At 43.1% G+C, this 26459-nt stretch overlaps 1 protein-coding gene across 1 annotated transcript; it reads right to left on the bottom strand.

Moving 5' to 3' along the window:
- Positions 1 to 732: 732 nt before the first annotated feature.
- LOC115111227 (myosin heavy chain, fast skeletal muscle-like) lies at positions 733 to 20526 on the bottom strand. The gene is made up of 41 exons (XM_029637087.2): positions 20487 to 20526; positions 19940 to 19984; positions 19580 to 19807; positions 18320 to 18466; positions 17302 to 17458; positions 15355 to 15382; positions 14993 to 15101; positions 14750 to 14842; positions 14526 to 14586; positions 14082 to 14180; positions 13681 to 13784; positions 13121 to 13259; positions 12728 to 12846; positions 12408 to 12557; positions 12140 to 12310; positions 11622 to 11925; positions 10770 to 10834; positions 10587 to 10674; positions 10353 to 10470; positions 10070 to 10193; positions 9140 to 9276; positions 8475 to 8730; positions 7985 to 8227; positions 7469 to 7645; positions 7223 to 7368; positions 6951 to 7041; positions 6265 to 6654; positions 6017 to 6143; positions 5702 to 5820; positions 5363 to 5559; positions 4975 to 5158; positions 4693 to 4858; positions 4261 to 4385; positions 3751 to 4059; positions 3346 to 3549; positions 3075 to 3200; positions 2278 to 2448; positions 1896 to 2000; positions 1705 to 1800; positions 1205 to 1336; positions 733 to 866 (listed from the first exon to the last, which is right to left on the bottom strand). The coding sequence occupies exons 3-41, from the start codon at positions 19793 to 19795 to the stop codon at positions 846 to 848; spliced, it is 5814 nt and encodes a 1937-aa protein (XP_029492947.2). The 5' UTR covers positions 19796 to 19807; positions 19940 to 19984; positions 20487 to 20526; the 3' UTR covers positions 733 to 845.
- Positions 20527 to 26459: the final 5933 nt, after the last annotated feature.

Raw genomic sequence — 26459 nt, 5'->3', positions numbered from 1 at the left:
TAGTGGTTAGAGTGTAGAGGCGGCAGGGTAGCCTAGTGGTTAGAGTGTAGAGGCGGCAGGGTAGCCTAGTGGTTAGAGTGTAGAGGCGGCAGGGTAGCCTAGTGGTTAGAGTGTAGAGGCGGCAGGGTAGTGGCCTAGTGGTTAGAGTGTAGAGGCGGCAGGGTAGCCTAGTGGTTAGAGTGTAGAGGCGGCAGGGTAGCCTAGTGGTTAGAGTGTAGAGGCGGCAGGGTAGCCTAGTGGTTAGAGTGTAGAGGCGGCAGGGTAGCCTAGTGGTTAGAGTGTAGAGGCGGCAGGGTAGCCTAGTGGTTAGAGTGTAGAGGTGGCAGGGTAGCCTAGTGGTTAGAGTGTAGAGGCGGCAGCGTAGCCTAGTGGTTAGAGCTTTGGACTAGTAACCGGAAGGTTGCAAGTTCAAACCCCCGAGCTGACAAGGTACAAAATTGTCGTTCTGCCCCTGAACAGGCAGTTAACCCACTGTTCCTAGACCAGTTAACCCACTGTTCCTAGACTGTCATTGAAAATAAGAATTTGTTCTTAACTGACTTGCCTAGTTTAATAAAGATCTAAAAATAAATATCCATAGCTCTGTATGAATGTGAGAGTTTTTCCAGCCTCATTCTTTGGCTGTTTACCAAAATATGTTGTTGGAATCCCAGATTGCTCCTTTAATTAAAGCACAATATCTAGTATGAAAAAGCTGTTATCTGAGCAATAAGTCCACAGTCACAAAGGAAGTGTACGTAGGCCTAAGTGTTTTTAATCAATGCTCAACATTTTACCATGAAAATCATATTTTATGCAACACAGGAAAATGAAAAGACTTTAATCTTCAATAGTTTGATCTTCGTTTATTCAGCAGCTTCTTTGCCCTGTAAGAAGAAAGACAAGAACGGGTCAGTTTTCATTATAAACATACTAAATATATAACACTATAAAGCATGATGGACCAAGCATTTTAAGGCTCAATGATAAGCTTTCATTTTAGATTTTTGAAGTACCAACTTAGTTTGAATGAATCTTTTGTTGTTGTTGCCCTGATGTGCTTCTTGGAGATGTTCAATACATTTGAGTGAGTGTAAAAGGTCAGTATTGACCTCAGTGATGAATCATAGGTGGTGTTGATGTGGTCATGTTTGAACATGAATCAGGTGTGAATCAGGTGTGAATCAGGTGTGAATCAATTGTAGGTTCAGCAGCATCTCTGTACCTTTCCACTGTCACGGCTCTTGGCTCTGAGCTTGTTGACTTGAGTCTCAGCGATGTCAGCACGCTCCTCAGCCTCCTCCAGCTCGTGCTGAACCTTCCTGAACTTAGACATGTGCTGGTTGGATGCTTCCTCCTGGGTGAGGGGAAATAGGAGAGCAGAACATCAGCATTCAAATAGGCCCCCGGCCCCCAGGTCCCCGGCTCCCGGCCCCCCCGGCCCCCCGGCACAGCAAATGAATATTCAACCCCCTCTCCTTTAAGTTGCTAACAACACATAGGCATAGAGATGTTTTCGGAGGCACTCAGAAATGTACATAAGTTCTTCAGTTGAGTCATTGTGGACTGATGTGTATTAGCACTTGCACTAAACTATAGGCACATTAAGTTTTGTAATGTCTACTGAGGGGTTAAACTGTTGTTGATGTGTGCAGAGGGTCCCTGGTTCGCGCCCGGGTATGGGCGAGGGGACGGTCTAAAGTTATACTGTTACATATGACTCACCGCTTCCTCAGCCTGCCTCTTGTAGGCCTTGACTTTCATCTGCAGCTTATCTACCAGGTCCTGAAGTCTGCCAACATTCTTCTTATCCTCCTCAGTCTGTGGGAGAAGATCAAAGAGTCAATGCCACATAGTTTTTACACACAAACCTGTCTGTGTTAGTGTCAAGTGTGTGAAGAAACACTTTCTCTTACCTGGTAAGTGAGCTCCTTGACTCTGCGCTCATACTTGCGGACTCCCTTGACCGCGTCTACACCTCTTCTCTGCTCGGCCTCCACCTCAGTCTCCAGCTCACGCACCTTTTATGGAAGAAATTAACGGCATTTGAGGTGGTGAAATCAGACGGAGCAAATCTTTTCAAAACAGGTATATTATTCTAAGTCAAAGAGGCACAATTGTTTTCTGTTTCTATGTAGTTTAACGTTTTGAATATTATGGTCTGTAATGATAACAGCTTTTCATTGTCTAGGTGCATTATTGACAGAATGTCATAACTGGATGGACCTACAGTATGTATTTTATTATATAATTAAATAAATGTCTTCAGTCTTTCAATCCACCCTGCTGTTAACTCACCCTGGACTCCAGTTTCTGGAGCTGCTTCTTGCCTCCCTTCATGGCCAGATTCTCAGCCTCATCCAGGCGGTGCTGCAGGTCCTTGACTGTGATCTCCAGGTTCTTCTTCATCCTCTCCAGGTGAGAGCTGGTGTCCTGCTCCTTCTTCAGCTCCTCAGCCATCATGGCCGCCTGGAATGGTCATTTGTTGAATTTATGCACCAACTGGCACCAATCATAGTCTCTCTAGACAGATGTGTTGCCTCCCAGACAGATGGGTAACCAATGTTCCAGCATACATGGGTTCACTAAAACAAGCTTGGCAGAGAGGAAAGGGCGTAGTGGGGCGCTATAAAAATCTGTCCAGACCCCTGCCGAATATTTACAGTTGCTAGCTATATGAAGCATATTTTCAGTTAGTGTATTTTTCAAGTACATGTCAGTAGTTTGCGTGTGTCATGATGATAATAGTAATAATAATAATGTCTGGCTGTGGCTTTTATTAGCCTAGCTATCTGTGTCCGCATTGTGGGTCTACCTTTGTCATGGTTCCACTGAGATTATTTTTAGGCCCCGCCTGGCCAAACTCACGATTTGTTGGTAGATTTACCTGTCTGAAGAGCATCTTCCCCAAATTGGCCAAGAAAATCTGACACGATTCCCAGACTTAGTGCTGTTGCCCTACATCTGGGATTCCCAACACTACAACCAATCATAACTTCCCTCTGAGATCCTTGTTGTGGTTAACCAGCCCAGCTACCATTGGCCCTTTAGGACAAATCAAAGTTGACATTATTCAATAGATCATAAGGACTCACATCAGTGATGGCCTTCTTGGCCTTCTCCTCTGCGTTCCTGGCCTCCTGGACAATGTCGTCCACCTCTCCCTGCACCTGCACCAGGTCAGTCTCCAGCTTCTTCTTGGAGTTCAGAAGGCTGGTGTTCTGGAAGAGGAAACGAGACCATTTGTTTTGACGCTCAAGAGACCTTACAAAGTCACAGGGCAGAAATGATGAAAATCTAAAAGGCAGCACTGTCGAATTCCAGATGCTTGGTCGCGTTTCATTAGAAATGGCTTTTGACCCGTACCTGGGAGTGCAACAGTCCGACGCGCTCGCTGGCGTCTACCAGCTCAGTCTCAGCCACTTTGCGGCCTCTCTCTGTCTGCTCCAGAGCAACTCTCAGCTCCTCGATTTCAGCCACCATCAGGCCGTTTCTGCGCTCCACCATGTCTGCCTGCTCCTTCATGTCCTCTGAGGCACGGACGGCGTCATCAAGGTGCATTTGGGCATCCTGGGGTTCACAATGACATAGGTTCATTAGGACTCATTGGAAAGTAGGGGCGATAGGATCATTCATAGATTGGTAAGAACTTCCCCAGTTTCCCTACCTTTCTACAGTACATTAATCCACTCATCAATTATTTTCTACAGATTCACAAACAAATCCCTCCCCATGTTCAGGTTGTTGAGCCCGATGTCCCAGTCCCTTTACCTTGAACTGTCCCTGGATGTTCCTCAGCTGTTTCTGGGACTCAGCGGCCTGCCTGTTGGAGTGGCTCAGCTGGATCTCCATCTCGTTCAAGTCTCCCTCCATCTTCTTCTTCACCCTCAGGGCGTCATTCCTGCTCCTGACCTCAGAGTCCAGGGTGCTCTGCATGGAGTCAACCACCCTCTGGCTGTTCCTCTTGATCTGCTCCATCTCCTCGTCCTTCTCAGCGATCTTCCTGTCCACCTCGCCCTTAATCTGGTTCAGCTCCAGCTGCACACGCAAAATCTTGGATTCCTCGTGCTCCAGTGTGCCCTGGACAAAGAGAAACAGTCAAGCGAACTGTGTTTATTACACTTGGATGTGTATAACACAAGGAATTAAATATACAGTTTACTCTTAATTTGGGTCATGGGAGGATGGTCAACTTCTCGTTTGAGTCTCGAGCTGAAAAGGTTTTAGAAGCCCTGGGCTAGTGTAACACTACTTTTCCCATCATACAGTTGTAGTTTGTACCTCAGCCTCCTCCAGAGCGGTCTGGATCTCAGATTTCTCTGTCTCCACGGTCTTCTTGGCCTTCTCCAGCTCATGGATGCTCTTGCCAGTCTCTCCGATCTGCTCAGTCAAGTCAGAGATCTCCTCTGCACACACAAACAGAGGAGCAGTTTAGACTTGAGATTTTCAGTGGAAATCACCAATGCTCTCAAGTTGACATTAAATCATAGTAACAGTTCATTAAAGAGAAACACTTCACTTGTCTTGTAACTACTAATTGCCTTGCACTTCCTTGAGTTGTTCAGAGGAATACCGATGACTGAATCATAATATTTTAAAGTGTACATGAAAACACGGAGATGGGGTAAAAGTCATTTTGATGATTAGGGTTCCTTCCATTTTCAAAACACGAGTCAAAGATGAACTCAATAGAACGTTTTTCAAAATGCTCACGTTGCAGGTTCTTGTTCTCTCTCTTCAGAGTCTCCAGATGATCCAGAGCCTCCTCGTAGGAGTTCTTCATCTTGAAGAGTTCCGTGCTCATAGAGCGAGCTTCCTTCTGAGCTCCTTCCAGCTCAGCCTGACCCTCCTCATGCTTCTGCTTCCACTCTGCCAGAACCTAGGGAGATCCATGGGTTTTTCATTAAAAGTCAATAATGAAGAGTTTTGAATCAGAAATAAACTAACATTTTACTACAATTGATCACATGTAGCAGACAGAAAATGCATTTTCACCTTGTCAAAGTTCCTCTGCTTCTTGTCGAGGTTGGCGGCCATTGCGTTGGCTCTTTCAACGTCAATCATGAGGTCCTCCACCTCTCCCTGCAGCCTCTGCTTGGTCTTCTCCAGGGAGGCGCACTTGGAGTTGGTCGCCTCAATGGTCTCCTCAGCCTCCTGCAGACGCTGGGCCAGCTTCTTCCTGTTGGATGATAAAGAGGGTGGTTTTTATTGTGACCAATATGTTGAAAACAAATGCTACAATAAATGCTACAAATGCAATAAATGCTACAATAAATGCTACAAATGCTACAATAAACACATATTGATGTAACATTTTCTCAGAGCCCCCTACCACCCTCACCATCCACATTTATTTGAGTTTTTGCTGTTGCGTGTGACTCACTTGGCCTCCTCCAGCTCTTCTGTGCGTTGGATAGCATCAGTTTCATACTTAGTCCTCCACTGAGCCACCTCGCTGTTGGCCTTGGACATGCCGCGCTGCAGCTCTGCCTTGGCCTCCTGCTCCTCCTCAAACTGCTCTCTCAGGAGATCACAGTCATGGCGGGCAGATTGGACACCGTGGGCCAGTGCGTTTTTAGCCTGTGAGAGACAAAGAGAGAAAGATAAAGACCAGAAGAGTAAAACAAATTGCAGTAGAAGTCTGAGGGTGGCATAGTCACAATCTATTTGAAGATTTGGCTCTAAACTCTGTAGTCGGTGGTGTCCATTTTGGATTCCTTACCTTGACCTCCTCCTCAATCAGTCTCTTCATCTCCTCAACCTGCTGGGTGAAGGCCTGTTTGCCTCTTGTCAGCTGAGACACCAGGGCTTCCTTCTCCTCCAGCTGGCGTCCAAACTCACCTGCAGGGATAGAGGGACATCTTGTTAATGGGATCTCTGTTCACTACAATTAACAACGTATTTTGAGGTATCGTAGGGCAATGTTAGGTGGTGAATAGGACTGTAGAATCTACAGTATGTGGACTGGACTATATAGATGCAGCCTCCAACACGTTATTGTACACTACGTTGGTTTGTTGTTCATTGTTGACGGTACCATTTTCTGTCAGTAGTCTGGCCCTCTGTCCGCTGATGTCGTTGACCTGGCGAACATTCTCATCATTCTTAGTCTTGAGCTCGCTCAGCTGGTCCTCAAGAGTACGGCACATCTTCTCCAGATTGCCCTGTTAGTGAAACAAGTCCCATCATTACTTTATACATGGGACTCTTGTCAACTTCAGTTCACTTGAATATTAATGAAGTTGACCCCCCTCAACACTGCTTGACTAAAACATCACTACTCACCTTAGCCTTGGCGACAGCCTCCATGTTGCTGGAGAGGTCATCAATCTCCATCTTGTACTCGCTCTTCTCTTTCTCCAGCTTCTGCTTGACACGTTGAAGGTTGTCGATCTGCTCCCCGAGCTCAGCCACACTGTCGGCCTGCTTCTTGCGCAGAGCGGCGGCTGTGGACTCATGCTGCAAAGTGGACTCTTCAAGATCACGACGCAGCTTCTGGAACTCAGCCTCGCGCTTCTTGTTCATCTCAATCTGAGCAGCAGTGGCGCCTCCGGCCTCCTCCAGCCTCTCGCTGATCTCTTCAAGTTCCCTGGAGAGATCGGCCCTCTGCTTCTCAACCTTAGCCCTGGCAGCACGCTCAGCCTCTATTTCCTCCTCCAGCTCCTCAATACGGGCCTAGAACAGGAAACAGGAGCAGGGGGGATGAACACTACAATACAGTTGAAACACGAAAGAATAAGAGTTTGTATATTTTGTATAAATGTGTTAACAGAGAGTCAGTTACACTAATATATATAAGTAGACAGTGTCCCATGTGTCAAACCAAAACCACAATGGTAAGAAGCACCATCTTCCAACCTACTGAGCCATCAGAAGCCACAAGGAAGAATGTGTGCTATCAGAATACATCTTCTAAGGAAATGATTCAGGTGTGTTCTTTCCTGTACTGGAGCTTAGATCCTGTACTGTACCTGGAGTTCCTTGATCTTCTTCTGCAGCTGAGCTCCCAGAGACTGTTCATCCTCTATCTTGCTGAGGAGCTGGGTGGTCTCAAAGTCCTTCCTAAGAAACACAAACACGTTGATTGTGGAGTTGGTTTGATAGTGTAAAGGGAGAATATCCTACCGTTCACTTTGCTTTTAAGAATCACGTGCAAATGCTAATTGATAATTACAAGAATATGTCAAGAACAACCATTATGATCAATATGGCAGTGATACTGTAAACATTTGTTTGTGTTTACTTCTTGATTTTCTCATCAGACTGCTGCTTGTCATTCTCCAGGTCCATTATGGACTCCTGGGCCAGTTTCAGATCTCCCTCCAGCTTTCTCTTGGCTCTCTCAAGGTCCATACGGAGCTTCTTCTCTTGCTCCAGAGAACCCTCAAGCTACAAGATCAAAAACACACACATATTGATCAAAATCTAAACAACTGTAGATAATATCATCTGGCATACTATCATGGCCAAAATGTCAAACTCCACTCACGTCGTCCACTTGCTGTTCCAGCTTGGTCTTGGACTTGGTCAGAGTGTTGACTTTGTCCTCCTCTGCCTGCAGGTCGTCCAGTGTCTGCTGGTGGGCCTCTTGGAGGGCTTTCTTCTCCTTGGTCAGCTTGGCAACACTCTCATCCATAGACGCCATCTCCTCTGTCAGGTTTTTAACCTGAAAACAGCACCAGCCAAAATTAGTCATTGGTCATATCACTATAAAGGAGAGATTGAGTTAGATATATATTTAATTCATTTAATTCGGATTAGAAATGCCAACAAATACTGTACTATAGATTCAACACTAGATGGCAGTGTACTCCGGTGTACTAAGGGGAACGAGGGGGGAGCAGAACATGCAATGGTTGTGGGGAGTAACCCGAAACTGACATTCCATTATTTTGGGTCTTGATTTTCCCTGCACCCACAAAACAACTTTGATTCAATTTCTGTTTCGCTACATTTTGAGTTGGTTATCGTTTGGATTATTGTTTGGTTAGACTGTCTATGATACCTTGTTTTCGGTGGCGTGCTTCTCCTTCTCCACTTTGGCCAAGGTGAGCTCCAGGTCATCAATGTCCTTCTTCAGCTCAGAGCACTCATCCTCCAGCTTCCTCTTCTTGGCAGTCAACTCAGCATTCATCTCCTCCTCGTCCTCCAGCCTCTCTGTCGTCTCTTTGAGTTTGGCCTCCAGCTGGATCTTGCTCTTGATGAGCCCCTCACACCTTTCCTCAGCATCGTTCAGATTCTCTGAATCCTGGTTTCAGAACAACAGAAAAACATCTGCGGCTTCACTTTGTGTATCAACAGATGGACATAATTTAGCCAAAGAGGTCGGAGCAAATCAATAGAAATGCATGAAATATATGTAGCCTAGGTAACATAGGACATAGAAATACCCGACTTAGCCACATATGTCACAGTGTGATTGTGTGTGTGTGTTTGTTCGTGCCTGTGATCATGTGTGTGTAAATGCGCCGTCATGACGGTCGTTGCTCACTCACAGATGAGACTTGGAGGGCCAGGTCTGCCCTCTCCTGCACCAGGGCCACTAACTTCTCCTCCAAATGCTTCTTGGTGGCCAGAGCCTTGGCCAGGTCCGACGTCATCTTCTCATAGTTCTCCTTCATGTTGGCCAGCTCCTTCTCCGTCTCAGCGCTCTGCAGCAGGGGCTTGATCTTGAAGTACAACTTCATCCACGGCCAGGTTTTAACATTCATGAATGAACGGATGTTGTACTGGATGGAGAAGACGGAATCTCTGGTCGACAGAAAAGACAGAGTGACATGTTTAATGAAGCTACATTCTGGTATTCAAAGAACCACAAAATGGAGCACCCCCCCCCCTAACAAAACTTTTGTGTACAGCTAAGAAATGGGGCTAGGGAAAAGTAACCCCTCTTGAATTCATAGACAGCTCTTTAGATGTGAGGACTGACAGCTCATGTTAAGCTCATGTGGCATTTTATATTCTTCAACAATGAATGGGCAAATATCGCACATTTAAAATGACAATTCAACAGCTTTCCAAATCCCAAACTACAGCTTTAATAGAACATTATAAGACGTATTTCCTCAATCTGATCAACTCACATCATATCCACTATGTAATCACAATGCATGAGATACAGCTGCTTGACAGAAAGCTTTGCATGTCTACTCTTCCTCACCTCCTCTCCATCATCTTGGTGAACTCTCTCCTCATGAGGAATCCACGGCTGAGAGCCTGGACCATGCCGACCAGAGAGGCCAGCTTCTCGTCTCTCATCTCCTCCAGGACACCCAGCAGACCGGCTTTGAAGAACACCTGAGACACAGGTTAACATGGTCCATTATGAAACCACAGTGAGATGGTGACAGATAAACAAAAGGAATCAAAGGAAGAGGAACAACACCACTAGATTGATTTGAACAACATGAACATTGCGATGCTTACAAACAAACCACGTGATAGGTTGTTTCTACGTTGTTATTGTAGAGTCGTAGAGAGTTAGTGAACACAGATACAGAAAACTGCATCCATCCCTCTCTAACACAATGCACATGACAATGAGTTGACTTTCTCTTCCGTGCTTGTGATGTACGACTTTGAAGAAAACAACACTACAATGTTTTTACAGCTTTTCCCATTACTTAAAGGGGCACTCTGCAATTTCCACATCTATTTTTTTGGGACTGATAAATGAAGTAGCTGTACCCATTGATTCTTGAAGAATATAACTGATACGTGACTCGTGAGCTTAGTTCAACTGTCCTACTCCATCAGAACCCCAAAATATTAGCTTGTTTTACTCTGTTGTTTTTAAACTAAGTAAGTGTAAACAAACACTATATAGCCTAAAAACGTGGTTAGAACTATACTGTTGATATCATGGATGGTCAGTCCTTACGTCCGTAGCTCAGTCATTTCTCCAGCCACATCCCTCAACTTTTTACCAAAACCGGGGCTGGGAGGACACTATGTAATTGTTTCAACTGCTGATTGCCACTTTAAATTAAGAAAATAACGGGGGACAAAAGGATGAACTGGAGAGATGTTGAATGGTTTAAATGATCACTGAAGTTTTGTTGTCCGCTTTTGCAAGTTGTATGTGACTGACCTTGGTGTGTCCAAACTTGTAATCCTCGTGATTCACATCAATGGACCCAAGCAGCTTCTCAGAAGCCTTCTTGTTGTCCATGAACTGGCCCTCGGGGATGACGCTGGCGTTCAGTACTTTGTACCTGAATCAGGAGAAATGTTAAAGAAAATGTGAAAAAGTTGTAAATTATATTACATAAAAGGTAAGACTACTCTGATGCTGTTAAAACCCTTGGAGAAGATCTTTCTGTGTGTGCGTGTCCATGCCTGCATGTGTTTATTAGTGTTTGTGTGTTGTGTACCTCTGCTTGAAGTCAGCGTAGATGATTCTGCTGGGGAAGCCCTTCCTGCAGATCCTGATCCCCTCCAGAACACCATTACACCTGAGCTGGTGGATAACCAGGAAGTTCTCCATCAGACCTGGAAACACAAGCCAAGTCTCTTTAAAATGATCTTAAACAGGTTAAAGATGAGTTGGTTAAGGTTACTGATACTGAACTGATAAGATGTCATATTTAACTCAACATGTATAGTACCTGGAGTCTTTGACTCGTTGGGGATCAGGCAGCGCACAAAGTGAGGATGAGTGCTCCTCAAGTTGGTCATCAGCTTATGTAAGTTCTCCTGGAAGAGGGTTACAAAGCATTTTCTCAGAAATCATTCATGATAATCAATGCACTTTTTTAGGAGGACTGAATATACACATTTCAGAAGCTCACCCTGAACTGGGACGACACAGTCTGCATGGAACCACCCTTCTTCTTGCCTCCTTTCTTGGTATTATCTGTTCAAATGAGGGCAAAGTAAAAGATAACTAGACAAGTCCATTTCCTGTAGCGGGAGGAATAAATAGAATAACAATCATAAGAATATGTAAGAAATCTATGTGTGGTGTTGTCTTCCTGAAGGAAAAAAAAAGCCTTCGACTCAATTTGGCATGAGGGTCTGCTATACAAATTGATGGAAAGTGGTGTTGGGGGTAAAACATACAAAATTATAAAATCACCAGGACCACAAATACAAATTCAATCTAGACACCGTTGCCCTACAGCACACAAAAAAAACGATACATTCCTCTGCCTAAACATCAGCGCAACAGGTAACTTCCACAAAGCTGTGAACGATCTGAGAGACAAGTCAAGAAGGGCATTCTATGCCATCAAAAGGAACATACAATTCAACATACCAATTAGGATCTGGCTAAAAATACTTGAATCAGTCATAGAGCCCATTGCCCTTTATGGTTGTGAGGTCTGGGGTCCGGTCACCAACCAAGATTTCACAAAATGAGACAAACACCAAATTGAGGCTCTGCATACAGGATTCTGCAAAAATATCCTCCGTGTACAACGTAGAACACCAAATAACGAACTATAAATGAGACAATCTGGGGGTTAACTTCACACTCATCTTAATGCAAATGGTGCCAAAGAGATAACACCAATTAAATGTACCCAGTGAATGAACCTGAGAAATTGTGATTCGGAACATTCCAAGACTTTAAAGAAAATGTGAGTCTGAGTTTGTAACTTAGTGCTTAAATAAATATTTAGTCGTGATGCTCGTCTTACCCTCAGGTGGAGCTGCGGGATACAAGGCGACCAACAGTTTGACTGATGACTTCCCGTACAGCTGACAAACTGAGTCGTTCAAGGGGTCCTTGTTCTTCTCCAGCCAGCCAGTGATGTTGTAGTCCACAGTGCCGGCGTAGTGCACCAGGGAGAAGTGGGCCTCTGCCTTGCCTTTGGCAGGCTTGGGCTTCTCAAACGCCTTGGTTTTGCCAAGATGCTGGGAGTACAGCTTGTCCTTGAAGGTAGTGTCTGAAGACTTGGGGAACATGCACTCCTCTTCAAGGATGGAGAAGATGCCCAATGGCTTTACGAAAAGAGATATACATCAAATTAGTGATATTTACATTTAGGATCATATTCATTCCTTTAGAAAACATTATAGGATTATATTCACTTAGGGGCAAATAAAATTAATCATATTGAAGTGAAATACGTTATACCCCAGTGATAATATCTCTCACAGCAATCCCTATCAGCGTTGCTGTTGTGGTCCATTATAATCCTCACAGACAGTTTACCTTCTCAATAAGCTCAATGCAGGCAGCCAAGTCCATGCCGAAGTCAATGAAGGCCCAGACGATTCCCTCCTTCTTGTACTCCTCTTGTTCCAGGACGAACATGGTGTGGTTGAAAAACTGTTGCAGTTTCTCATTGGTGAAGTTGATGCACAGCTGCTCCATGCTGTTGTACTGTTGATGGAATTTCAGAAGGGATCATTTCATCATCATACAAGGCTGTAATCCCTCTCAATCACAACTAATTGTCTTGTTCTGGTCTCATACTCACGTCAAAGATCTCAAACCCGGCAATGTCGAGCACACCGATGTAGAACTGCCTTGGATTCTTGGTGTCCAACATCTCGTTGATACGGATGACCATCCACAAGAACATCCTCTCATAGATGGACTTAGCCAGGGCACTGACTGAGTTATTAACCTGCAATGATTATACCTCAAATGAATACATGAGATATTGACCGTGTCTAGTGATAAGGTGATGAGAGCTTGGGAAAAAACAACATCACTATTCAAAAAAAGCTATGCACTTCATTCCCAAAATAATTGCGGTGGTGAGAAAATGGTAGATGCTGTGTTTGACTGGCTTACCTGAGGCACGGTCTGTCCCTTAGTCACATACTCGTTACCGACCTTCACTCTGGGGTAGCACAGAGCCTTCAGCATCTCAGCTGAGTTCAGGCCCAGCAGGTAGGCGATTTTATCAGCCACTGGAGAGAGAACCAACAACAACAGACTCAGGGACACAAGATGTTTCTGATGTCACACTGACAAAGCAGTTTGGTCAACTCTTTTGTGGGTTAGGTTTTGATTTTCACCCATATCCATTTGAAATCATTTCTGGAGGTTGAAATGTGGTCTCCAAAAATGATCTCCTACCTGACTTTCATGTGGCACTGTCTGTTTAACATGTTCTATTTCTATGTTGGGGACTCGGAATGGGACTAAGACTCTACATATTGTATATCTATGAGTGGGACTCACCCTCTGTGCCGTCTGGCTCGGCCTGCTCCTCACGCTGCTTCTGCTTGAATTTCAAGTTTCCATGGTGCAGTACAGCTCCTGTCAGCTTGTAGATGCCCACCTTCTCCTCATTAGTGAAGCCCAGGATGGTAATGGCATCCTGGCATTAGACAGGAAGTACAACAGCGATGAAGTGAACAGCAGATTGCTCAGTTCCAGCTCACTCCAGAACAAATGGGATGGATAGATTTCACTGGCTTCTCAGCTCCACATCATTACGCTTGGCCAACACACTAGTAGATGGCAGCACAAAAGGAGTTTTACATTGTTCCACAGGGCACTTAGTGGCACTCTCTTGTGGATGTTTTACATGCATGTGCCTCAAGGTGAAGTCTGAAGGCATGAAGAGTGCCTCTACTCCCCATCCTCTACTCCCCATTCCATCCCCTACCTCCCATTCCATCCTCTACATGCCTAACTAACACAAGGCTTTTAGTTGGAATTGCACAATGTATTCAGTGTGTTATGGTGGTCCTACCCATTCCGTATGTAGAGTTTGGTTAACCCTTTGTATAACTCACGTCTGTGGCATCCAGCTCTTCCTTGTCGTTGATGCTGGCCACAGTGATCTGTCCCTGACTGCACATGGGGAAGTCGTAGGGGTTGGTGGTGATGAGTGACATTTCTGTGGACAACAGAGAACGGCCCGTCAGTTAAATCTCTCAGAATTCTTCTGTCCTAACTTCACAGTATATCTCCCTCCTTTACTCAATACGTGGGACTCTAGGATACATGTAGTGTAGCACAAATAGCATTATAAAAGGCTCCTGGACTGATGCAGCACCGTGCATTACTTCATTGATCTTTCCCCAAAGACCTGACCCATGTCTAGATGTCTTGTTACCTTGGATGTACTCATTGTAATAGTCTTTTTTATTTGACGTGTTCCACAGATGGAGGTGGAACCTCTGCTTTGACATACCAACTATCTCAGGTTTGTGGTTGGTCATCATCTGGAAGAAGATGTGGTAGCCTCTCTCATCGGGCAGCTGGAAGGACACCCTGGACTTCTCTAGCAGGTCTGTGAAGAGAGAGAGAGAGAGAGAGAGAGAGAGAGAGAGAGAGAGAGAGAGACAGAGAGAGAGAGAGAGACAGAGAGAGGGAGAGAGAGAGAGAGAGAGAGAGACAGAGAGACAGAGAGAGAGAGAGAGAGACAGAGAGAGAGAGAGAGAGAGAGAGAGAGACAGAGAGAGAGAGAGAGAGAGAGAGAGAGAGAGAGAGAGAGAGAGAGAGAGACACACAGACACAGACACAGACACAGACACAGAGAGAACATACAGATACAAATAATTGTGATGATATGATCTCCAAAAAAGTATCTCTTTGAATTTAGAAAAGCATTGAGAAACAAGGAAAACCAACTCACAGGTCTCAATGTCAGCTTTAGCCAGTTTTCCTCCTTGGAAGTGAATCCTGATGAATTTACCCTTTAGTAGAACATGGAGGTTAGAGGTCAACTAAATACATGTAACATCTTACTTTAATAGATGTACAGTTTGTTGAGAACTACTGAAACTAGAGAACTAGAGAACTACTGAAATAAATGTTTCCAATATAAGATAACTTCCACAGTGTGCCATTTATACTTACAAAGCGAGATGAGTTGTCGTTCCTCACTGTCTTGGCATTACCGTAAGCCTCCAGCAGAGGGTTAGCAGCAATGATCTGATCTTCAAGAGACCCCTGATCGAGACAAACACAAGTTGCTCAGAAACTGGTAAAGTGGTCAATTCTGTTTTTCTAGATTTTTTTTTTTTAACATAAATTTTCTTTGAAACAGGTTTTGACACCAAACTGAAATGTGTTAAAAAGAGAAACATAAGCACAACCTACCTGCATTTTGCCTGGGTCTACTTCCTTCTTGGCGCCAGACACTGCAATGGTGGCAAAGTACTGGATGACACGCTTGGTGTTGACAGTCTTTCCTGCACCGGATTCTCCGCTGGTTTATATGACAGAGAAAGAGGGGTTTTAGTTACATGTTTGAGTGCAAAATTGGCTTTCACTAAGAAATAGCATTGAACAATAACACTGTTGACCTGTTTTCTAACATAAATAATGAACAAATATTTCCTCTACTCATTATTACACATTGCTTAATCCATTCATAATGTCATGTACGTTTTTCACACCAAGTCACCAAACATATTACAATAGAAACCATTTGTCAATTGACATTTTAGTAAACAACTTACGTAATCAGGACGGACTGGTTCTCGTTATCTGGAACCAAAATACGTATTGCTTATCATACCCAAGCAGCATTATGGGTACATTATAGCATTCATAGCATCATCATGAATTTCAGTATGGAACATTCTCCATTCAAGGCTACTGAATGCTCAGATATTTCCAGCAAACTGTTCTGACCTAGACTAGAAAACACTAGATACACACTTAGAAAAGAGGGTTCCTCAAGGGTTCTTTGGGAAGGGTGATGGTTCTATGTGGAACCATAATGACTCAGAGAACCCTTTGAGCTCTTCAATGGTTCTTTGCAGTTGAGAAAAGGTTCTTTCCTTTTTTTAGTTCATTCAAATGTAGGGGCGGCGGCTCATTAGAATAGTGAGACTGTCCTTCCAGTTGATCTAATCTGTTGTGTACTGCCATCACAATGTAGGGAGCCTAGTGGTTAGAGTGTTGATCCAGGAACCCGAAAGGTTGCTCTTTTGAATCTTTGCGCTAACAAGGTTAAAATTGCTCCAGGTTTACCTGTGATAATGGCTGACGCTGGCCATGACCCCACTCTCCGAGGGTGTTTGGATAATAATAATAATATAAATAAATATATAAATAAATATATATATATATATATATATATATATATATGGGCATATTATAACAACTCACCAAATTATTATTATCGCCAGTGCTTGTGTCTTGTGAAAGATTAGTGTGTGGTCTTGCGTTTTTTTGAGAACTAAAATCATTGTTTTTTTTATTCTCTCCATAGGAACCCCCTTCGTTCCAGAGCTAACACACCTGATTTATCTTGTCAATTAACTAATAATAAAACCTACAGAATTGTAACATATTACGACTAAGAATCCTTATCGTTGTTCAAAAGGTTCTTTGTAGAACCGTTCTCCATTAAGGTTCTATAAAGAACCATTTAGGAGGTTTCTATACGGGACCAAAAAAAGGTTGTAAATGATAGCGGAACCCTTTTTGCTGTTCTCTTTGTAGAACCAAAAAGGTTCCATTTACAACCGTACGAGTATGGTTCTTTATAGAACCCTCAAGAAAGGGTTCTACATAGCACCAAATAGGGATCCGCTATGGTTACAAGCCAAATAACCCTGAATAGAACCATTTGTTTTAAGTGTGTACCTCTCTAAAGCATAGTTTTACTTTCATCCATCCGTCCGTCCGTCCATCCATCCATCCATCCATCCATCCATCCATCCATCCATCCATCCATCCATCCATCCATCCATCCATCCATCCATCCATCCATCCATCCATCCATCCATCCTTCCTTCCTTCCTTCCTTCCTTCCTTCCTTCCTTCCTTCCTTCCTTCCTTCCTTCCTTTCTTTCTTTCTTTCTTTATTTCTTTCTTCCTTCCGTCCTTCCATCCATCCATCCATCCATCCATCCATCCAGCCATCTGTCCATCCATCCATCCATCCATCCATCCATCCATCCATCCTTCCTTCCTTCCTTCCTTCCTTCCTTCCTTCCTTCCTTCCTTCCTTCCTTCCTTCCTTCCTTCCTTCCTTCCTTCCTTCCTTCCTTCCTTCCTTCCTTCCTTTCTTTCTTTATTTCTTTCTTCCTTCCTTCCTTCCGTCCTTCCATCCATCCATCCATCCATCCATCCATCCAGCCATCTGTCCATCCATCCATCCATCCATCCATCCATCCATCCATCCATCCATCCATCCATCCATCCATCCATCCATCCATCCATCCTTCCTTCCTTCCTTCCTTCCTTCCTTCCTTCCTTCCTTCCTTCCTTCCTTCCTTCCTTCCTTCCTTCCTTCCTTCCTTCCTTCCTTCCTTCCTTTCTTTCTTTCTTTCTTTATTTCTTTCTTCCTTTCCTTCCTTCCGTCCTTCCATCCATCCATCCATCCATCCATCCATCCAGCCATCTGTCCGTCCATCCATCCATCCATCCATCCGTCCATCCACGAGAGCTCGTACCAATCTGCATGAACTGAAAGGCGTTGTCAGAGACGGAGAAGATATGGGGTGGAGCCTCCATCCTCTTCTTCCCTCTGTAGGCGTTAACAACCTCCATGTCGTACACAGGAAGCCACTTGTAGGGGTTCACCGTGGCACAGAAGAGCCCTGAGTAGGTCTGGATGAAAGTGATCAAATTAAATTAGGGGATTAACAAAATCTGATTGACTTTCACCTGGATTCATATGAGGATGTGGGTGTACTTTGATTATGTGGGTGTGCAGTATTGGTATGTGTAGTACTGTATTGGTAGTTCTGTACGTGTTAATGTTATTTTTTTAAATTTATTTTACTAGGCAAGTCAGTTAAGAACAAATTCTTATTTTCAATGACGGCCTAGGAACAGTGGGTTAACTGCCTGTTCAGGGGCAGAACGACAGATTTGTACCTTGTCAGCTCCGGTTACTAGTCCAACGCTCTAACCACTAAGCTACCCTGCCGCCCCATAATGTGTAGTACTGTATGTGTTAATGTGTAGTACTGTATGTGTTAATGTGTAATACTATATGTGTTAATGTGTAGTACTGTATGTGTTAATGTGTAGTACTGTATGTGTTAATGTGTAGTACTGTATGTGTTAATGTGTAGTACTGTATGTGTTAATGTGTAATACTATATGTGTTAATGTGTAGTACTGTATGTGTTAATGTGTAGTACTGTATGTGTTAATGTGTAGTACTGTATGTGTTAATGTGTAGTACTGTATGTGTTAATGTGTAGTACTGTATGTGTTAATGTGTAGTACTGTATGTGTTAATGTGTAGTACTGTATGTGTTAATGTGTAGTACTGTATGTGTATATGTGTAGTACTGTATGTGTTAATGTGTAGTACTGTATGTGTATATGTGTAGTACTGTATGTGTTAATGTGTAGTACTGTATGTGTATATGTGTAGTACTGTATGTGTTAATGTGTAGTACTGTATGTGTGTGTTCTTTTATGTTCATGTCATTGTGTATGCTTATGCAGGTTTCTTACATAGATCATCCATGCTGCATAACGCTCTTTGAGGTTATACAACACAGAGGCTTCATTCAGGTAGGTCATCATGGCCATGTCCTCAATCTTGTCGTATTTAGGGGGGTTCATCTGGTAGACGTCTGCCTCTTTGAACTCTTTCCCTGCCTGAAACAGTCAGAAATCTACATTACACACAGATCAAACTGGACTTGACTGAATGCTTTTTGCTCATTAAATACAAGTTCAATCTTTTTTTTTAAATGTGTACCTCCACCCACTGACTTAACAAAACATTAAGAACACCTGCTCTTTCCATGATATAGACCAGGGATGGGTAACTTTGATGGGGGTGTGGGCTGCCAGCATCCCATCCTTGACATAGACTGACCAGGTGAAAGCTATGATCCCCTATTAAGGTAACTTGTTAAATCCACTTCAATCAGAGTAGATAAAGGGGAGGAGACATGTAGATGAAGGGGAGGAGACATTTAGATGAAGGGGATGAGACATGTAGATGAAGGGGAGGAGACAGGTTAAAGATGAAGGGGAGGAGACAGGTTAAAGAAGGATTCTTAACCCTTGACACATGGACTTTGTACCATTAATTTACCAAACACTCCTATCCAAAGCAACTTACAGTAGTGAGTTTATACATTTTCATACTGGTCCCCTGTGGGAACTGAACCCACAACCCTGACGTTGAAAACGCTATGCTCTACCAACTGAGCCAGACGGGACCAGAGGCTAAAGGACTAAATATTTAAGTTGAATTGAACGGGGTATGGTAGTAGGTGCCAGGCACACCGGTTTGTGCCAAGAACTGCAACGCTGCTAGATTTTTTTCAAGCTCGACAGTTTCCCTTGTGTATCAAGAATATTTTACCAGCCTAAAGACATCCAGCAAATTTGTGGGAAGCATTGGAGTCAAAATGGCCCAGCATCCCTGTGGAACACTTTCGACACCTTGTAGAGTCCATGCCCCAACTAATTGAGGCTGTTATTACTCAATATTGGGTAGGTGTTCCTAATGATTGGAGTACGCAGAGTACATAGTGATTCTTGACTTATATTTGTGGGAAAAAAATCGATGCAAGTTTTAAATAACAACGATAAAAATTATGTTTGAAGGTTATATACTGTTTACACAAAGAACAAAGCAATGATTTTTAATCTATATTTTGTTACAGATTTTTTCTTTTCATGCTGATGTTTTTTTTCTTTCAATAAATAAAGTAATTGCACAAAATTGAACTTGAATACTTTTCAAATCAGCCTTACCTGCTTGGTGCCGTCAGGATTGGTGACTGTCACAGTACACTTTCCGTCGGCCCTGTCAGTGACCAAACCCTTAAGGTACAGCTCTTTGACGTCTGACACATAACAAGCGTTCTTTGAGTCAAAGGGTGCAGCTTGTGCCTCCATCCTCTCCTTCTCAGGCTTACGGAGGTATATGGCAGCCTTGCCGTAGATTTGCATCTCAGCGTCCGTACTCATGATGACGGATCACTAGGAAAGAGGCGAAACAAGACACGTGATTGATTCTGTGGTGCTTCCTCCACCGTGAACAGAGTAAGGTGAAAGGTATCTCACAGAATATTTTCATCACTTTTAAATGTGAAGACTCAAACCATTTCTCACCTTGTTTTTCCCCTCCTACAGATGAATTTGTACTTTTGGAGGAACCTGTGAAACATCAGGGTGTTGTGAATACGCACAAGTCTAAAGTCCTATCATTTAGCCCCCGAAGTGCTAGAAAACGGCACCCTTCGACTCAATCATTACGGCCATGTCCATTTCAACTACAGGTGCAACTGGTCAATTTAATTTTCAAGGTGGCAACTCACTTTACGACATATTCTGTCAAGAATTCAAATAAATACCCCTGAAAACCCACTTACATTCTAGACCAACCCCTAACTTACAAACAAACAAGCACAGAAGCAACATGTTTAACCACAAATAAAAGATTTGAAGTAAAACACATTTAAAGTTCAATTAAACACCCTTTTTTTTAAACTAACATTTTAAATCAATGACACTTGAATGCATATGTTTTAAATAATCCATAAAACAAGTAAAAAATAAAATGCAGAACTCAATTCAAACCGCGCAGCTACTGCCTCAGATTCTGAATGTAAAGATGTGACAAATGTATAACCTCTAAAGAGGTTGGAGAGAGTCTTACCACAGAGGAAGAAGGTATCTGACTTATGGATACTGGGTCCTCAGCCTCCTTATATCTGGTTGGAAGTGCCAACCAAGCAGAAGTTAATTATGGACCAGTCTGGTGAAGGAAAAAGGATTGGATGAGAGACCTCCCCCCGGGACCTATGTGTCTTGTGTATCACCAGCGTCACCAACATCCAAGAGCGTCACACTGCCAATATATGACTTCTTCATGGAATATTGGTCTGAATTGAATTTCACTGAATTTACACAAATGAGAAATGTCATTATTAATAGTTAGGACAATATCAAAAGTTTGATTCATCAAATTGATTCCAATGTTACTACCAATATCCCTAAAATACTGTCTGTATTGCCCCACTACCACTAAAATAGTTTAAATGAAATCTAATCTGACTTTATTTACTTAGGTTTTAGTTGCACTAATCTTTATCAATCACCTTATATATATATATATATATATATTTAATTTTGTTATTATTATGCTTATAAAAACATCGGAGCTCTCTCTTCACCTTGTGCTTGGGACGGACTTGACCTCGTGCTTGGGACGGACTTGACCTCGTGCTTGGGACGGACTTGACCTTGTGCTTGGGACGGACTTGACCTCGTGCTTGGGACGGACTTGACCTCGTGCTTGGGACGGACTTGACCTCGTGCTGTGCTTAGTTTAATTTATCACCCATATTCAATAGAACAGAAACACAAAAGCTTTCAATGACAGCTTGTAAAAGGTTTAAGTCTAACGTGTAGTGATGTATCTACATTAGGATGTTTTGAAGATGCTGGAGAGAGACGCTTTTATTAGCCAATCATTTCATTTGGCTAAAACGGTCCAGTAGGATTGTTAAGACCTCTTAGGATTCTAACATGACACCAGTACAGTATTTCAATCATATTCTCCACTCATATTACTGACAGCAAGAAAGCTGCCTTAAACTTTTATATTGCTGACAGCAAGAAAGCTGCCTTAAACTTTTATATTACTGACAGCAAGAAAGCTGCCTTAAACTTTTATATTACTGACAGCAAGAAAGCTGCCTTAAACTTTTATATTACTGACAGCAAGAAAGCTGCCTTAAACTTTTATGTTGCTGACAGCAAGAAAGCTGCCTTAATAAACTTTTATATTTCACTGAAGTAAACCACTTAGCAGCTGAGCTGGTTTCAATAAAACTGATATAGAACTAATAGGGTATAGTTACAATGAAGTAACAGATTCCTTTACATTTAAATCCCCCCCTTTTTTTTGTTTAAAGAAAGCAACTTTTGAAGGAGCCACAATCAGCAGAGACATTGTTTAAAATCATTTCTAAACGCAGGTCATTTAGCAAGTTCTTTTTTTTCTTCCAAGTCAGGCATTTCATTCACAGCCTTCAACGTGTATCAAATATTTTCTGTTTTCAAACCTCAGCATTTAAATATTCTTTGTGTCTATTATGGTGCGGCTAAATGAATGTTCAACAGGGTGAAACCTTACAGAAGAACGTTCAACGTAGAAATGTATTGTGTAGAACAGATATGACTGTCTGTCAGGTAGAATAGAGAATTGTTTCACCTCTAGTCAATACATTTCACCTCACTGAATACATCTTGTTTTATTATCCAGCTGCAGTGGCCAGCACATCAGTACAAGACGCCCCGTAAGGGGAGAATCTGGACGCACTTGTTGAGCAAGAGGCGGATCATCTGGAGGAACCCCGTCGAGATCTTTTCCTTTCTCTGGACTGTGCTCGTCTTCACTGCAGCCAGGGTTTATTGTTCAGTAGATCTCCCACCGTTTCCACAACAGCCTATTTCTGCCACTGATATCACTGTTATTAGAGAAGACGCTATTTACTCTGAGCATTTGTGGATTAAGAGAACATTCGCACCACGCAGACTAAGAGTTTATGTCATTCAAGTTATTTTAATGTGCCAAGGTCTTACATGATATATGACTAACAACAATTAAGGGACATATGTGAACTGCCAAATGTCATTAAGCATTAAAACTGTCATTGTAAATATTTGACATATTTTGGCAGGACCTTATGAGAGTCAGACATTAACTCTTAATCCAAAACATTTTAAGGGTGCTTTAAACGACTGTCTGCGTTCGCAATGTAGTCCTCGTGTTTATCTGACTTTCAGGGAAGATTTGAACACGTTTAACTCCAACATTTCTTCAAGTTTTTTACCATCATTGTAAAGCCCTCGTTATGTTAATTAATTTCTGAATATTATTATTTATTTCATATGATTAGTGATTCATTTATGTTTGTACCTCATTGTTAGGTGAACGTGAAGAGTCATTTTAATATGTTGAAAATATTATTTTTTGAAAGGATGTTTTCAAGAGAAACATTGAACATTTAATAGTCAACTCGTAGTTTAGAAGCAGGTGAGCTGGTTCTAGTATTTTCGACCATTTCCTGGTGTTTTCTGGTAGAAAACTGAGCACCTCGAGCGTAACATGTCAACCCCTGTTACCCATAGATAGATATAGGAGAATTGTATTAACAATTTCAAAACCAATTCAAACTTGCATTTCATTTCCCCTCCCTGTTGCAGGCTTCCATTCTACCTGTCACAAGGGGATTCGTGGCTGATTTAGGATGAAAACCCCAACCCTGTAATGATCACACCTCTTACTGTATTGACACATTACTGGCACTTAACAAGTATAATTTCTATTTTATTCAACATCTTGAGATTAATAGTTTTAATTAACGACCAAGTTAAACACCCCAAATGTACTCTGTTTAACAGCCCTTTTTAATCAACACAGACAAGAGACACCCCGATGCCTTAGCTGACATAGGGATTTGTAACATGATTCAAGCCATTACAATGTCACACTTGGTAAAAATCTAAATCTGGATGTGAAATGTCACATGCTGTGGCATGGGTTCCCCCGAACTGTACATCTATTATGGTGCCCAATGTCAGCAATGTAAGGACCTTGTGGTCGACTAATAAGGTCAAAATAATGTGCTGGCCTGTATCGGATCTCTCTGTGGTCCAGAGTATAGTTGATGAGGTCTTCACTTTTCAGCACAGTGAATTCAATGGAGGGGTACATTTAATATTGATCTCATACATTTACGAGGATAAACACTTTGACCAAACGGGGAGCTACTGTATTGTGCATTACAGATCTTTGGACAAACATACTAAGAGGCATAAATGGTAGATTTACAAGAAGTAGTTCCATTTTCCGCTAGAGTTTAGCAACAGATCAACAAGCGACAGATCATTTACACGCCCAATATGGCCATGTTCAGAAACCAGTGTGCCAGAAATACATCCCGCTTCCACACAGTATTGCTTTTTTGCTTGGTGGCAGATCTGCTGCCACTTGAGACGTGCACCTGAGGATATATAAGAAACCGACTTATACATGATATGGCCATTAGACGGACCAGTCAAATACCTGCTTCTTATTGGACAGCTTCATTTGACGACTTTCAAATACGTCGTTTTAAATGTCAAATGTTGAACATTATACTGAACTGTTATAGAATAAGCAGAGTTCTTCCAATCTCTCTCTCTCTCTCTCTCTCTCTCTCTCTGTCTCTTTCTCTCTCTCCCTCTCTCTCTCTCTCTCTCTGTCTCTCTCTCTCTCCCTCTCTCTCTCTCTCTCTCCCTCTCTCTCTCTCTCCTCTCTCTCTCTCTCTCTCTCTCTCTCTCCTCTCTCTCTCTCTCTCTCCCTCTCTCTCTCTCTCTCTCACAAACAAAAGGTCGTAACAAAAAAAGTCAGCTCTTCTTAAATGACACATGATGTCCAATAACGGACAAGCGCCACGATTGATCATTTATAGTAATAACTTGACACACTACAAATGTAAACAGATTATAGGAAGACAAAGTCAAGGACAAGAAAAGGAAAGTCCATAACAGAGAACATAAATATAAACCGTGAATCCCACACCCTCCCTTCGGCTGCAGCTGTTGGAACAAGTGTCTTGGAGAGCAGGGTTGGGGACTCTGTCTGGGGAAACACATACTGGCACATTATATTATTCATTACATGAAGCCTTTGGAAGAGTCAGGACAAGTTACAGCTGAATCCACTAGATGGCCTGACGCCAGTGATCAATGTTTAGGAGTGAAACTCTTCACATCAGTCGTGCAATTTGAGGACTGATATACAGTGCACTTGGAAAGGATTCAGGCCCCTTGACTTTTTCCCCATTTTGGCACATTACAGCCATATTCTAAAATGGATTACATTGTTGTTTTCCCCTCATCCATCTACACACAATACCCCATAATGACCACGTCAAAACAGGTTTTAAGACATTTTTGCAAATGTATTACAAGCAAAAAACAGATATATCACATTTACATAAGTATTCAGACCCTTGACTCAGTACTTTGTTGAAGCACCTTTGGCAGCGATTACAGCCTTAAGTCTTCTTGGGTAATGACGCTACAAGCTTGGCACACCTTTATTTGGGAAGTTTCTCCCATTCTTCTCTGCAGATCCTCTCAAGCTATGTCAGGTTGGATGGGGAGTGTTGCTGCACAGCTATTTTCAGGTCTCTTCAAAGCTGTTCGATAGGGTTCAAGTCTGAGCTCTGGCTGGGCCACTCAAGGACATTCAGAGACTTGTCCCGAAGCCACTCCTGCGTTGTCTTGGCTGTGTGCTTAGGGTCGTTGTCTTGTTGGAAGGTGAACCTTTGCCCCAGTCTGAGGTCCTGAGCACTCTGGAGCAGGTTTTCATCAAAGATCTCTCTCTACTTTGCTCCGTTCATCTTTCCCTCGATCCTGACTAGTCTCCCAGTCCCTGCTGCATACAAACATCCCCCCCAGCATGATTCTGCCCCCACTATGCTTCACCGTAGGGATGGTGCCAGATTTCCTCAAGACTTGACCCTTTGCATTCAGGCCAAAGAGTTCAATCTTGGTTTCATCAGACCAGAGAATCTTGTTTCTCATCGTCTGAGAGTCCTTTAGGTGCCTTTTGGCAAACTCCAAGCCGGCTGTCATGTGCCTTTTACTGAGGAGTGGCTTCCGTCTGGCCACTCTACCATAAAGACGTGATTGGTGGAGTGGCTTCCGTCTGGCCACTCTACCATAAAGACCTGATTGGTGGAGTGGCTTCCGTCTGGCCACTCTACCATAAAGACCTGATTGGTGGAGTGGCTTCCGTCTGGCCACTCTACCATAAAGACCTGATTGGTGGAGTGGCTTCCGTCTGGCCACTCTACCATAAAGACCTGATTGGTGGAGTGGCTTCCGTCTGGCCACTCTACCATAAAGACCTGATTGGTGGAGTGGCTTCCGTCTGGCCACTCTACCATAAAGACCTGATTGGTGGAATGGCTTCCGTCTGGCCATTATACCATAAAGACCTGATTGGTGGAGTGGCTTCCGCCACTCTCTAAAGACCTGATTGGTGGAATGGCCACTCTACCATAAAGACCTGATTGGTGGAATGGCTTCCGTCTGGCCACTCTACCATAAAGACCTGATTGGTGGAGTGGCTTCCGTCTGGCCACTCTACCATAAAGACCTGATTGGTGGAGTGGCTTCCGTCTGGCCACTCTACCATAAAGACCTGATTGGTGAAATGGCTTCAGTCTGGCCACTCTACCATAAAGACCTGATTGGTGGAATGCTGCAGAGATGGTTGTCTTCTGGAAGGATCTCCCATCTCAACAGAGGAACTCTGGATCTCTGTCAGAGTGACCATTGGGTTCTTGGTCACCTCCCTGACCAAGCACTTCTCCCCCTATTGCTCAGTTTGGCCGAGCGGCCAGCTCTAGGAAGAGTCTTGGTGGAATGATGGAGGCCACTGTGATCTTAGGGACCTTCAATGCTGCAAACATTTTTTGGTACCCTTCACCAGATCTGTGCCTCGACACAATCCTATCTCTGAGCTCTGCAGACAATTCCTTCGACCTCATGGTTTGGTTTTTGCTCTGAAATGCATTGTCAACTGTGGGACCTTTATATAGACAGGAGTGTGCATTTCCAAATAATG

This window comes from Oncorhynchus nerka, linkage group LG27 (assembly GCF_034236695.1).
Source record: "Oncorhynchus nerka isolate Pitt River linkage group LG27, Oner_Uvic_2.0, whole genome shotgun sequence".
Classification (NCBI taxonomy): Eukaryota; Metazoa; Chordata; class Actinopteri; order Salmoniformes; family Salmonidae; genus Oncorhynchus; species Oncorhynchus nerka.
This window is presented reverse-complemented; position numbering and strand designations above follow the sequence as displayed.